This window comes from Coptis chinensis, chromosome 2 (genome assembly GCF_015680905.1).
Source record: "Coptis chinensis isolate HL-2020 chromosome 2, ASM1568090v1, whole genome shotgun sequence".
NCBI lineage: Eukaryota > Viridiplantae > Streptophyta > Magnoliopsida > Ranunculales > Ranunculaceae > Coptis > Coptis chinensis.
In genome coordinates, this window is record NC_141457.1 from 55,587,808 (window position 1) to 55,603,059 (window position 15,252).

At 40.1% G+C, this 15,252-nt stretch overlaps 1 protein-coding gene across 1 annotated transcript; it reads left to right on the forward strand.

Moving 5' to 3' along the window:
- The first annotated feature begins 361 nt into the window (after nt 1-361).
- LOC147516692 (uncharacterized) lies at nt 362-1,101 on the forward strand. The gene is made up of 2 exons (XM_086594611.1): nt 362-475; nt 552-1,101. Exons 1-2 carry the CDS (start codon nt 380-382, stop codon nt 975-977), a joined length of 522 nt encoding a protein of 173 aa, XP_086450737.1. The 5' UTR covers nt 362-379; the 3' UTR covers nt 978-1,101.
- The last annotated feature ends 14,151 nt before the right edge of the window (nt 1,102-15,252 follow it).

Consider the following 15,252-nt stretch of genomic DNA (forward strand, 5'->3'; position numbering starts at 1 on the left):
CATATGTTTCTTTATTTAGTTGGAAACAGCGGATCCCCACAAGTGGGGCCATCCCGAGACAAAGGTTAGTGGCAAAGAGTCGACTTGTCTTAGTTTGCTAGAACACAATCTTTTCGAAACAATTCTCTTGCGAATTTGTCTTTAGCAGCCTTTAGCGAACTAGTTATGACAAGGAGAACCTTGGGCCAAGGGTTCTTAGCTTAGTGGGCCATTCCAGATAGTCCACAAACCGCCTCTGGCAGTAGCACACGTTAACACTTTGGTGTATCCGGCTGCCACGCCCCACTAGATGGGCGCACCACCTCTGTATGAACATTCTTGGGGAATCAGCTCTAACCTCTCTAAGAAGCAATTAAAACGTACAAGTATTGCAAAGGTGATGTTAGCACAAGCAAGGTCTTCATCAAATTCTGAATTTCAGGGTGAAATGAGTGAGATGAAGTCCTCCATAGCTAGAGTTGAGGGTGTGTTGATGGTGAGTTTGCCTTAAATAAAAAAATTATTGCTTTCATCATATATATAATTCTTAGTTTTGTCATTCATTTTGTCAGGATATGCTTAAGCTTGTAACCAACAATGGAATGTCGAATAGTCAACCGCCACGTGGGGATACAACACCCGGAACCGATGTTGGCTCCAACTCAGTTCGCCGTCCGTCTCAACAGAATTTAATGAATATGTTTGAATTTGTGAACCCTCCTGTGAACCCTCCTGCTGAAATGTTGAGTCCACCTCTTAAGGTTACCCTATTAGGTAGAGATGGTGTTCCGGTTGCTAGGGGATATGTTATGACAACCACCCCTAATATTTGCCATGGCAGAACCGTCCTTAGAGGGGAGAAAAAGATCTACATCGAGGAAGTCTTGGTTCCCAATGCTCCTATTTATGATGGACCTCAATTTGGCTGCTCGGACCTTAGTGATTTTGTTGAAGGGGGGCCTTTGATTTGGCTTGAATCAAGGTTGCAGTATGAGTAATCTATTGTGTGGGATATGCAAACTTCATCTATTTTGGTTTTTTGAGTATCTTTTTTGTAAGTAATGGTAAGAGCCTTTTGCAAGATGTAAGAATGACATAACGAACTTGTGCACTATAGCTTGTTATGATGGTATGATGGTTTATAAGAATGTTTATTGTCTGAATGTTATATTATGAAAGTTTTTATGTTTTTTGCAGGTTGAAGAGATAACCCCATTTTTAACTCCACCAGTGCAAAGTAGTGAAAGTCTTTGCGCTGCCGGTCCCAAGCCCGGATAAAGGAGGAGGGAGAATGGTGGAACCTTGGAATGAGTGTTTCTGTCATGGTAAGAATAGGTATGTCTTATTTTGGAGAATCCACTTCCCTTCTACTGTGGCATGACTCATAAATAACCACTTCTTTTTTTGTTTGAATTGCAGAATCCCAGCTTGGTTCAAAAGTTAGACCGTGATACAAATGCTCCTGTTTTGATTAATTTCTTTCGTCCTAGCTAATCTATTAGCTTTTATCATGTTTATTTATATTGTTAGGGTCTGCTTAGTGATGGAGCTATTGAGCGCGCAGATTTGTACAAGCATATGTCTGTGATTATTCTGCTCTCATTTACTATGTTCCATCGTCAGAACGGTTAAGTGCATTAAATCTTACGTAGTAGGAGATCACTTTGGTTTTACACTATTCTTACTTGGGAGTTACAGAGTTAGGGACAATGGTTTGGACTGGATTTTTATTGATAGTGTTAGAAACCCTGTTTTCTTAGATTGGTAAGTTAATGAACAGGTAATTTAAAGCTTACATTTGGGAATTCTCTTTCTTCTTAATACTTGAAATACTTGTTTTTTTGTTATGACTTGGTAATTTACATATTCGATGCATTTCGAGAAGGTGAAAGCGGAGATTGCAGAAATTAAGAACAACCCCGGGGCTTGCTTATGGAGGGCTTCACTCTGCTGGTTATTCCGGAGCATTGGCTAATCCACTTTTGGCCCCGAGAATCTGCCTTGGGCATTACTAAATGGTTCTATCCTAGAGGAGGTTGTTGCAGTGAGACAAATAAGCTTTATGCTCACTTTTGCACAAGTCATACCTTAGTTGTTATGTAAACTCGACCGAATTTGTCTTTGAAAATTATAGGAAAACTATATCGCTCCACGCATTGTACTTGCGGCTTCGGGGGTTGACCATGAGGAGTTTTGGCTCTCGCAGAGCCTCTTTCGTCCGACATGCCTGCGGTTCCTAGGCCACAGGGGAGCCCTGAATATGTTGGAGGTGATTTTCGTTATCCGTCGATTCACCCGTACGTATTTATATTAATTTTCTTATGAACGTCTCTCATGCTACTTACCAGAATTGATCACATTCAGTTTATTTGCTTCCTTCTTAAAGTTTGTCTTCCTTTTAATGGCGAGCACGATGTTGCCACGGCTTTTTGAAGTCCCCGGTGGTCGGGCTTTCGAGAGAAGGATGCCATGACATCGACCGTACTTCGTCAATCGCATATAATTTTTTTTCTAGAAATTTCGTTGCTTATGAATGTGTTCCCATTCTATAAATTCTATAAAGCTAGTGATACTGCTATGCAGGTTTTACTTGCTCAGATGTATTTCAGTGGTTATGGTATCCCCAAAGATCCCAAAATGGTAATATATATATATATATATATATATATATATATATATATATATATATATTTTTTTTTTTTTTTTTTTTTGAATTGTTTCATTATTTGTTTTGTTTGGAAGATTTGAGTATTGTTTATGTTTGGAATATAAACAGGGGAAAATTTGGATAAATAAAGCTTCTAAAAGTTCGATCAATGGGCTTTGAAAGTGGGCGATAAAGCGTCTGGTGAGTTAGATTCCTTTTACTTGGGCTACTTGGTGTTTTGTTGAAAAAAATGTTTTCACTAATTTAAGTTTTATTTTGGTTATAGGGTATGTTGCAAGTGATTTCGATTGAGGAGGAGTTGGTGATGAAGTATAATGAATTGTCGAAAGTGAGGACTGATAAAAATTGTGAGTTCTTCTTCATGTTATTTCTTATATCTTTGTCAAATGACTTGTGTTGGTAATTACGGATGACATATCATAAATGCTAGTTAGTCCTGTAAGGGCAATAAAGTTATCTGCATTGGATGTTTAGTTTGTCATGCCTTTTAGTTTCTGATATGGCTGTGAAACACAGAGATTTGATTTGATGAAGAAATTTAAGACTAATTCATTTACACGTTATCAAACTAAACCATCTATGTTTTTTTGGGATTCATGCAACCACGGTAATCTCGTGGCCTCATTGTCCCTTTAACACGGCCACACATATTTTCAAATAATCTGCCACTATTCCAGTTGGAGTAGAAAAGGAAAAGTTGCAATGGAAAAAAAATATTATTTTTAAACACTATATGTCGAGACTTGCACTTTGTTTGCAACTTATGCACATTATGGTATTCTGCTAAGAAGTTTCAGTTTAATATTGTTGGTACTTTTTCTAGCCTCTGTGCCCCCTCGATTACTTTCTTCCACCAAAATATATAGCGACATCATCGTACCCAATATGGTCACATTATTTTATCGTTGTATGATACAATATAGTATGATATGATGAGGACACGTAACTATGCCATTTTTTTATTGATTACTATTTAAGTATTTATTATATATTTATATTAGACCTCCTCTTGTGTAAGATTTGTTTATACTTAATTATGACTAGAATGTGTTTTTTGCAATGGATGTCTGTGTAATGAAGAAAGGTTAAATTATAGCACAGAAATTTGGTTATCATGAAGTTCCTCAAGATTCTCATAATGAAATTATAATTTATTCTTATATATTGGTAAAATGGATATCTTTTTGTATCACTCTATGGTGAGATTTTTGGGGGTCAGAATATGATGGCCGCTAAAACTCTATGAGATTCTGGTTGTTTCTTTAGTTGTAGTAGCTTAAGAATGTTGAAGTTGTGCTATTTCAAATACTCAAAATATAGGTTATCGTGTCAAATACTCAAATTTAGGTTATGAGAGGTTGCCGATTACCCAACCTCGGTTTATTCTTTTGCTCATAGATGTATGTCGAGGCACCTGAATATATACTATGGAGCATCTTATTTGTAGATTGGAAGTGTTTTACTATTTTCTTGTACTAATCTCTATTCATTGTTTTCCCAGTTCTTTTAGACCTTACCGGTTGGAGGTCTCAATGTTCCACTTTTAATTTTGGATATATTGATAAATCCGGGGCTAGATGTGATGGAGAACTGTTTTTTCGACTACAAAACAATATAAGCATGGAGTTACTCACTTTCTCATAACTTGATCTCGTTCTTTTTGCTTCCAAGGTATTGCTTGGTTTTTTTCTCCTTGTTTTATTTTCTTTATTATCTTGCCTTTTTCATTAGTTATTTCCAAAAATATAAACTCAATAGTGGTGAAGTATTTCATATGTACTAGGAATATTTAAGTTTACAATCAAGTCAAGGTTCGGACATTTTTATTGAAAACTTCATATTTTATTTTCATTTCTATTATCCGAAAGTGTGTCAACTTCTCTCAGATTGCACTAGATGTTTATATTGGTCCGATCTAATTACCGGGATACCATCTTTTGTATTTTCGGCAAGCCCCCTCAGATAATACAAAGATATTCATCATTTGCATCAACACTAATTATTCCTTCAAATACTAATCACTTTGTTGGTTATTTGGTGATATTCAATGGTTAAGTCTTTCTTTTGGCGGATATGACTTATGAGAAGTTATGTTTGAAGGTAAAAAGTGGTATGTTCTAAATATACAATGAGTCGTTGATATAGGAATCTATTTGCTTTTGTGTCCTTCTCTCTTGATTTGTTTATAAAGTGGCTTGAGAACTAGGGTGTGTTTGATTGCATGAGGGAATTTGCACCACTGAATCCCACATTTTAGTGCAATTCTCAAGAGATAGGAATCATATATAGGTAGGTATGGGAAACTTTTGACATCCTCAAGAACGTCTGTGGAGAAGTTGTATGGGAATTCTTATATTAGGAGGGCATGAAAGACTTTTCTAAGGGAAATGATCCTTTGATTGGTAATCTCCTATTTACTCGTTAGTTTTTCTTTTTCGATCGATAAAGGTCTTGTACGTGAATTGCTATTGAATCAGGTTCATTTGTATATCTGATGAGATTTGCATAAGTGAGCTAATTCATAATATATTTATGTGGACTTTCGGAAATCTATTTTTGAGTCATGGGTACATGACCCTTTACATGTAAGACATATCACTCGTGCAAGTTCTTTCTTAGCTTGATAGATCATTTTGTTGTCGTTCGGTGTATTGTGTAGGGTATCGATTTTATGAAAGAAAAAACAAGAAGGCCAAAAGAATTGCTTCCCAATCTGATGAGTCATGCTCACTTCAAGCTCCTCGTTAAGGTAAAAACTTAAACCCCACTCTCTATTTTCTCAATTTTCAACTCATCAAGTTACTACAAGGTTTTCTTTTTATGCACCGATTTTATGTAATCATTGTTTATGTCGTCGAGATATGGGAGTAGACAACAAATGGTCTATTTTTGAGAGGGGGGGGGGAGGGTGGTCAAGTAATTAATATCAAGTATTTAATTAATTGCATGAATTTAATTAGTATGATTTTTTTTTCTGAGTTCATTATTTGTTTTGTGATTTTTTTGGAATTAGATGGGCTTTGTGGAGCGGCACTAAGATTTATATTGAGTGAAGCCATTGTCACTAATGCTTGTTATTGCATTTTGAAGATTTGGAATTGCTTGGAAAATCGTATAGAAATTTGTAACTCTTAGTAAATTTGAATTTGTAACCCTCAAAACTCTTTTGAAGTTATATATATGATTCAATGAATATAATATGTTTTTTCAGGCGTTTAATTGCTTGTGTTTATTTTACTTGTCAAATGGTATGAAAAAGCATTGATATTTTTCTTTGCTTCTATATGAAACCAGGAGGTGCAGGTTTAGGGCAAGAAAAAAATAAAAATAATTTTTTTTACAATATCAACACATTAGTAACGGTTGTAAACCGTTGCAAAGCAAAAAATAAATATTAAAGCATCATCAATAATCGTTACAAATCAAACTACGCAACGCTTTTTAACCGTTAGTAATACTCACTCTGCAACGGTTAATAACCGTTGGAAAATTTCTTTTGCAACGCTTTCTAACCGTTAGTAATTGTCACTCTGCAACGGTTAATAACCGTTGGAAAATTTCGTTTGCAACGCTTTTTAACCGTTGCAAATATTTCCAACACTTTATCGACGCCCTATTTGCAACGCTTAAAAAGCGTTGGGAAAATTATTCGCAACGGTTTTTTGCCGTTGCAAATAGCCTGTTATGGTGTAGTGTTTGATAGCTTTTCGTAATTTAGTTTAGTTTTCTTGCGTTTTGAGTTTAACGTTCATTTCATAGGAAAACTACTCTTTTTACGGTTATCATAGCCCTTGAGTGGTAATTATTGTTGAATCAAACTTAACCTTTTCAGAGGCCTTAAGTTGACTTATAGTCCTTTCGGAGGTACATTGGATTGGATTTGACTGATAATTAACCTTTGTATGGCAATTATAGTTGAATCGTGTTTAACCCTGACATTGGTGCTAAGTTGATTTGTCGTCTTTTTGGGGGATCGTGGATTAGATTTGATTAATAAATAGTCGTTGAGTGGCAGTTATAGTTGAATGGGGCTTAACCCTGGCATTAGTGTTAGGTCGATTACTTTGATGTACCAGATCGGGCAACGAGTGCAAGAGGCATGGCATTCATGTAATGCAAAGAGAACACTTAAACGCGAAATGCTGATGAAATTTTATTCATATTGATTGATACATCTGGAGAAAAATTATTGGTAAAAGTGCTTGAGTAGAGCTGTATTCCAAGGTCGGGGAAGCACATCACTGAGCTGAGTTTTGATCCAGTAAGCTCCATTTCCAACGACTCTATGAACTATGTGTGGGCCTTCCCAAGTTGGGTCAAGTTTGGCTAGTGCTAGGGTTCTTTTGAGGACTAGGTAGCCAACTTGGAAAGATCTTGGGATGACCTTCTTGTTGTAAGATCGTTAGATGGTTTGGTGATACCGAGCTAGGGATATTGTAGCAGTCTCCCTGCATTCTTCTAGGAGGTCGACTTCTTTGGATAAGATGCTATCGTTTTCTCCTAATTTGACGATGTTAGAACGTGTGGTTGTGATTGTTAGTTCTGATGGTATTACTACTTCAGTTCTGAAGCAAAGTGTGAAAGGAGACTCGTTGGTACTGGATCGGATTGTTGTTCTGTATGCCCATAAAATGTTCTCGAGTTGATCTGGCCATTGGCTTTTCTTGCTCTCCAATTTTTTTTGGAGATTTTCTTTGATGGATTTGTTTATGGCCTATGCTTGGCCATTGCTTTGTGCGTATCTAGGTGTGGAAAATGCTTGAGTAATGCGCCACTTTTGTAGGAATGCCTTGACTTGTGTGCCACCAAATTGGGTTCCATTGTCCATGATGAGGGTGTGGGGTAGACCAAATCTTGTGATGATGTTGGTCCATATAAAGTTGATGACATAGACTTCCTTGACTTGAACAAGTGGGATCACCTCAACCCATTTTGTGAAGTAATCTGTTGCAGCAAGGACGGATTTAAGTCTTCTTTTGTGGGATAAATGGTCATATGATGTCTAGCCCCCATATATGAAAAGGCCACGGGTTGGCTATGTTGATCAATTTCCATGCTGAACTTAGGTGGTTGTGACAAAATGTTTGACATTAGTGGCATCTGAGAACATACTTCTTTGCTTCGATGTGCATGCCTGGCAAATAATACCATTAGGCGATTGCTTTGTGAGCAAGAGGCCTTGCTCCTACATGGTTGCCACATTCGCCTTTGTGAATTTCATCGAAGATGAGTTGGCCTTCGCGTGGAGTGATGCACCTTAGGTGAGGTCCTCCTACGGATTTTCGGAACAATCGTCCGTTGATGACGGTGTATCTGGGAGTGCAAAATTGTATGGCACAAGCATTCTTTGCCTCCACTGGGAGCTCACCATGTAAGATAAAGTTCAGAAATGGACCGATCCAAGATTGGGTGATCTCTTCCTCGGATGAGGGCTGGAAGTCCATGATACTGTTGATACTTTCATGTTTGTAGGCGGGCTTCTCTAGGATGTCAATGTAAACTGTTATGGGACATGCATCTTGGGTCTTTGAGGCTAAGAAAGCCAGGCTGTCTGCATGTCTGTTGTCTTCTCGGGGAATGTGTTTCAAGGAGAATGTTGTGAACGAGCTGATTATATCGCTGACAACCTGAACGTACTTGGATAAGTTTGCTCCATTTGTCACATACTCTTTGGTGATCTGTTTGACGATTAATTGCGAGTCACTGTAAGCTTTAAGCTTTCGTACTTGTAATTGTTGTGCCATATAGAGACCTGTGATTAACGCTTCATTGTTAGATGTTGCAAAATCGATTTTTATAAACTTTTATAGCTTGGTTCCTTCTGGTGAAATTAACATAGCCCCTAGTCCACTACCGCTGTTGTTGCAAGCTCCATCTACGTAGAGGTGCCATGCGTCTGGGGTGGTTGGCTGATGGAGTGAGGTAATGGGCTCGGGTTCCCAGTTGATATCTTCTACTGGGAAGTCAGCAAGAAAATCGGCAACGACCTGACCTTTGTGCGACATTCTGGGGAAGAATTCGATATGATGTTCTCCGAGTTCTTCAGCCCATTTAGCCATGCGGGTTATTTTGTTAGTGGAACTCAAAACTTGCTTGATGGGTACGTCTGTTAAAACCTTGATGCCATGAGCCTGGAAGTATGGTCGAAACTTGCGAGCAGAGTATAACAAAGCTAACATTGTTTTTTCGATTGGAGAGTAATGCTTTTCTGAATTTGCCAATGTTTTGATGGTGAAATAGACTGGTTTTTCGATTCCCTCGCTTTCGCAAAAGAGGACCGAGCTGATGGCAAAATCGGTAGTCGCAAGGTAAAGCCCTAGTGTTTCTCCTTCATTTGGTTGAGACAAAACGGGTGGAGTTGATAAGTAGGCTTTTAGGTCGTTGAAAGCTTTGCGACATTCTTCTATCCATGTGAATGTTGCGCCTTTCTTCAGTATCTGAAGGAACGGTCTGCATTTGTCAGATGCTCGTGAGATGATTCTGTTGAGGGCTGAGACCATGCCGGATAACTTGTATATTTGTTGTTTGGAGGTTGGCTCTGGCATTTCAAGGAGGGCTCGTATTTGCTCCGAATTTGTTTCAATGCGTCTCTGGGAGACGAGGTACCCTAAGAATATCCCTGAGGCTACTCCAAATAAACATTTTGCTGGGTTGAGCTTCATCTTGTTTTGGCGCAATCTTCCAAAGGCGTCTTGTAGGTGAGAAATGTGGTCGCCAGCCTTGGCACTTTTGACTACCATGTAGTCTATGTAGACTTCCATAGTGTCGCCCAGCATGTCTTTGAACATTTTTGTGACTACTCTTTGGTAGGTCGCGCCAGCGTTCTTTAAGCCGAATGGTAGGACGTTGTAGCATAACGTCCCTTACTCGGTTATGAATGACGTCTTTTTCTGGTCCTCTTCGACAAGTGGTATCTGATTGTAACCGCTGTATGCGTCCATAAATGATAGAAGTTCATGGCTGCAAGTTTGATGTACCAGTATGTCAATCCTGGGTAGGGGGAAGTTGTCTTTTGGGCAGTGCTTGTTGACGTTGGTGAAATCGATGTAGAGTAGTACATGGCCATTTTTCTTAGGAACGACCATAATGTTAGCTAACCAGGTCGGGTACTCAACCTCTCTGATGAATCCAACCTTTTTGAGCTTTTTTATCTCTTCATTGATGGCTTTTTGAAATTTGAGTGCTAGTTTCCAAGGTCGTTGTTTGATAGGCTTTATCGTTGGATCTATATTTAATTTGTGCAGGCAACCTAAGGGTTGATTCCTGACATATCAATATACGACCAAGAAAACACATCTTTATTGAGAGTAAAAAATTGATAAGTTGCTCCTTGAGCTTGTGATTTAAATAAGCCCCTACATAAACAAATTTTGGGTCATCATTTGTGCCCAAATTTACTTTCTCGCCTTGTTCAACTTTTGCTTGTTCTTCTTTGAGCTTGCTTGCTGCTAATGCTGGAGGGCTAGAAGTTTAAGGATCTTGTGGCTTCAAGATGTCCTTTGACTTGGTGACCAGAGTTTTGGCCTTGGTTGTTGTGCTTACTTGATTGCATCGGTGAGCTTCTAGTTGGTTACTTCTGAGTTCCATGATTCCTCAAGGTATGGAGAACCGTAGGACTTGGTGTAAGGCTGATGGAACTACTTGGATCTTGTGAATCCACCTGCGTCCTAAGATGGCCATGTATGATGACTTGGCATCTATCACACTGAAGCATGTTGAGGTCTTAACCATGTCCTATTTTTCTCCAATGGAGACTGGTAAGATGATGTCTCCAACTACATCTGTGCGGTCTCCATTGAACTCGTAGAGTGGTGCATTTGAATCTATCATCACCGAGTCTAGTAGGTGCATATCCTTGTATGTTTCGTAGAATAGGATGTCGCAAGAGCTACCTGGATCGATTAGGACCCACTTGACTGTCCATCCGTTGATCTTGACGTGCACTACCAGAGCATCATTATGGGGTAGGCACACCTTGTCGAGATCTTCCTTGGTGAATAATATATCGGTTGTAGATCGAGAGCTAGCAGGAGTGATCATCTCAGCTTTATGGGATAGGTGGTAGATCTCTTGTAGTGCTCCTACGCTCCTGCACTTTTCACGACCGGAGGTCTCATTGCTGGAGGTGTCTGTAATCATGCGGATTACCTTTTCCTCTTCATGATCGGAGGAATGTTGTCGTCTGTTGTGCCTCGATCGACTTGAAGATTTAGATCGTCGGGCTATTCTGCTTCTGCTCCTTCTGTGTGCAGGTCGTTCATGACTGCGACTCCTGCTTCTATTGCGGTTGGCATTCAGTTTATGCTTAAGGTCGTTTTCTGGCAGGAATTCTTTCAGCTTTCCCTCTTTGACTAAGTCTTGGAGGTAGTGCTTGAGGCTCCAACATTCATCTGTGTCATAGTGGTGGAGTTTATGGAAGTGGCAGTATGGGCGTCCTGGGATTTCTATGACCTTGTTGATGTTCGGTTTGAAGTAAGGGGCTGTCTTTCTTTTCTTCAGGATGTGGCATGGCGTCCTGGAGAAGTTGGAGAATTCTCTCTTGGTGTAAGATGGCTTTTGGGAGTTGGTGCCCTTATTGTTGCTTGAGTACTAATTGCTTTCTTTGGGTGCCCTTTTGTCGCTTACTGTGAAGACCTCTTTGCCCTTGTGTTGGGTAATCCATTCTTCGTACTTCATGTACTTGTCGACTCTGAGGTACAGGTCGTCTAGGAGATCTGGCTTATTCCGCATTGGTGACCCTGCTAGTTCAGAATCGTCTAGGAGGGCGTTGGTGAATGCTGAGGCTGTAAAGCTATCCTTGAAGCCTGGCTCCATTGATAGCAATTCCTTTTTGAAGCGGCCTAAGAAAGCCCGAATAGTTTCTCCGTGTGCTTGCTTCAGTTGGAACTATAAGTCTAGGTCGACTTGCTTCTTCCTGTTGTGAACGAACTCTGCTGCGATTGTTTTGGCTAGCTTGTCGAAGTTGTGGATTGAATTAGGCGCTAGCGTATAGAACCAGTCTAATGCTCCGGCCCTCCTTTTAGGCTATTTGGAAAAGTCCGCATCTCGTAGTCGAAGTCCGAGTCACCGTAGAGCCAAGATTTGGCTAAAACGAAGTTACGTCTTCCGCCCGCATACCGAGCTGCCATCATACATCAAGAACTTTGGCTAGATGAAATCAGTGGGAAGCTGCTTGTCCCTAACTTCAGCGATGAATGGTGACGCTCTGTATCATTTGAGCATCTTCTAGACGATCTGGGCTGCGTTGGCTTTTTCGCTTGATTTCTCAATCCGTTGGGCGAGGTCGTCAAGGCATTGATTGATGGTGGTTGCGAGTGATGCGACACCATTGGTATCAATGGCGTATGGATCCACGTTGTTGGTGTTGGAAGTTGTTTGTTCATGAAGAGTTTGATTCTCTTGCCGAAGGGTTGTAAAAGAATCTTGGAGAGTCTTCACTTGATCAACTAAAGCTTTGAGCTACTCTTCCATGGTGGTTTTACCAAGTTTTGTGGGCTTGAGAAAATGGTTTGAATGCTTTTTCTTAAGAAGACGAACAGGCAAACGGCGCCAATGTAGATGTATAGGTTTCTACCTATGACCTGATGTTGAGATTGATTGGGAATAGCTGCACTCTCTCTTTGGATAAGAGTTGCCTAGGTATCAAGTTTCTTGGGTCAACTTGAATCAAGCCTTACGTAGTTCATCTTTCTCTACTTATAGGTGTTTGATCTGACTTTTCTTATTTGCTCCAGGCCGTTGTCAAGTGTAGATCCATATTTTGTGCTCTCTTGATGATTCGCCATTACTTCTGCTATTACAAAGTAAATGCCTCCTTCATTGGTGCGTTGGCTGAACTTCAGGATCGAGGTAGATCATTTGTTTCCATGTATGGTTGTATTTGATATTTGGACGACCTGGGTTTTGATCGTGATTACGTCCTTGTGGCATAATATGATCTTGTGGTATACGAGCTGTGCATATATGACCTGGTGGATTGGACACGTGTGATGTAGTGAATGCTTGAGAACGGAGGGTACTTACAGTCACCATACACCATTTCCTACAGGAAGAGAATCTCCATGCTAACAGCTTGGCATACCTCGCGACCTAAACACCGAACTGCAATCCCAGGAAACTACTCATTGAAGTAATTGATAGACCTGCTTACCAAAATGAGCACGTCCTAAAAATAAACGACCTGAGCCCACTTTCTGACTCTCAGATGAGTCAAACATGGATCCAACCTATCATAGATTATATCCAGCTAGGCAAAACACCAACAGATCGTGCAAAGGCCCGACAGGCTCAATACCAGTCAGGTTGCTACTGCCTAGTAAACGACAAAATTTTCAGAAAATCCGCCGAAGACCCATATCTGAGGTGCATAATCCCAGAACATAGTCAGATGATTTTCACAGAGATCCATGAGGGAGAATGCGGGAATCATGCAGGAGGTCGCTCTTTGGCTCACAAAGCGATCTCACAAGGCTACTTCTGGCTAAGAATGCAGAACGATGCCAAGAAATATGTACTGAAATGCATTAAGTGCCAAACATTTGGCCACAATATCATCCAACTAGCTCGAGAACTTATCAACATTGCCAGCCCTTGGCCATTTCATCCCATAGAAAAGCACAAGCTTCCGGTTCGTCCTAGCCGCAACGAATTACTTCACCAAGTGGGTGGAAATGATCCCCCTAGCTCATGTCAAAGAATCTCATGTCCGAAACTTCATCTGGACCAACATTATTACCAGATTTAGCCTCCCTCACACATTGGTAATAGACAATGGGTCCCAATTCAGGGGGAAAACAATGAAGGAATTTCTAGCCAAGTGGAAGATCATCCACGCGTTCTCCACCCCCCAATATGCTCAAAGTAATGGTCAAGCAGATCAGAGCTAACAATAAAACAATTCTGGAGAATTTGAAGAAGAAGATTGAAAAGAACAAAAGCTAGTGACCAATGCAGCTAGAAAACATTATATTGGCTTACAGAATGACAGCTCGCTCTAGTACAGGCGAATCACCGTTCTCACTATATATGCTACGGTAAGGAAGCCGTCATTCCTTCTGAGCTGACAATCACAACGACTCGATCTAAAATCATTGAATCTGGTCATAACGACTCCATTCTCGCTCGAGAAGTCAACCTCCTTGAAGAACGCCGTGTCCTAGCAGCCATTCGAGTGGCCTCTTATCACCAAACTCTGAGGAAGTCATACAACAAACGAGTAAATCCTTGAAGTTTTCAACCAGGCGACCTAGTCCTGAAAAAGACTAAGGACGACTCAAAATTGGCTCTAACATGGGAAGGCCCTTACATCGTGGAACGAGTCATAGGCAATGGAGCATATTGGATCAAAACCCAAGACAGACAAACATTACCACATCCTTGGAATACTTTTTTGTTAAAGAAATTTTATCAATAAAAAGTTTATTTGCATGAGTCCTTACTCTTATTACTATACACATATTTCTTGATTTCATCAACGCACAACAATCTCTTAATGTTAACAAACAGACGCACAACTCGCTCTCTAAGAGCACAATGCTTATTTGAACTAAAATACTCTATTGAGCTTAAACATTCTCCACAATAAAACACTCATTCGAGCCCAGGGCTATATAGCTCAAACACTTCTTACTAGTTGAGGACCTACACACTCCTAGGATCAACTCAGTGCAGAATGCTCTCTAATAGCAGAACGCTTACTCAAGCTAAAACGCTCACACGAGTTCAGGGCTACATAGCTCAAACACTTCTCACTAGTTGAGGACCTACACTCCTAGGATCAACTCAGTGCAGAACGTTCTCCACGAGCAACATGGTTACTCAAGCTAAAGCACTCAGTCAAGCGCCCATGCTACATAGCATTAACACTTCTCACCAATGAGAAACATGTACATCAAGGGTCCAGTTAGTACATAACACTCTCGAAAAACAACGCGCTCACTAGAGCCCAAAACGATCTCTAATAGTCAAATGCTTCCTGGCATCCTACGTCTTCCTAGACAATTCAATGAGACATACATCTATACGTCAAATTCCTATTGAGATGTCAAAAACAACATGCAACAAGCATTCATACAAAGTAAGCTAATACTTCAAAGCAAACAGGCATGTCATAAGTGCAAAATGTGAACTACCTGAACAAACTTAGGAAACCGGTTCATAATCTAATCAAACTACCAGGGACATCCTAGGACACCATCTCGATTAGAACACATCAATAACAAAAGCGAGCTGCCCAGAACAATCTAGGAAACCAATTCACCCAAATACCAAAATTAAAGCAAATACTAAAGGCGAACTGCCTAGGTCGCCCCAGGTTATCAGCTCTTAATGTATCTGGCACATGCTAATTCAATAGAAACCACCTCTATTGTATCATCATCAAAGAAAAAAAAAAACTCACATCTCTCAAGAGAAACAACCCTAAGACACATTGGTAAGAGTTTCAGTACGAAGAGGGTCCAATTCTTCATTGAAAGCAGCGGCTACATCCAGGGCTAGATCCGAGCCAACATCATTCAAAGGAATAGGACCTTCAAGTACAGGAAGAATGGTACTAGCATCTCCAGGTGCGTCTAACACTATTGCACCTCGAGCCCCACGTTCTG

Coding starts and splice junctions, on each gene's coding strand:
- LOC147516692 (XM_086594611.1), top strand. CDS start 380: ATGTTAGCACAAGCAAGGTCTTCATCAAATTCTGAATTTCAGGGTGAA. Junction 476..551: donor GAGTTGAGGGTGTGTTGATG/GTGAGTTTGCCT, acceptor TCATTTTGTCAG/GATATGCTTAAGCTTGTAAC.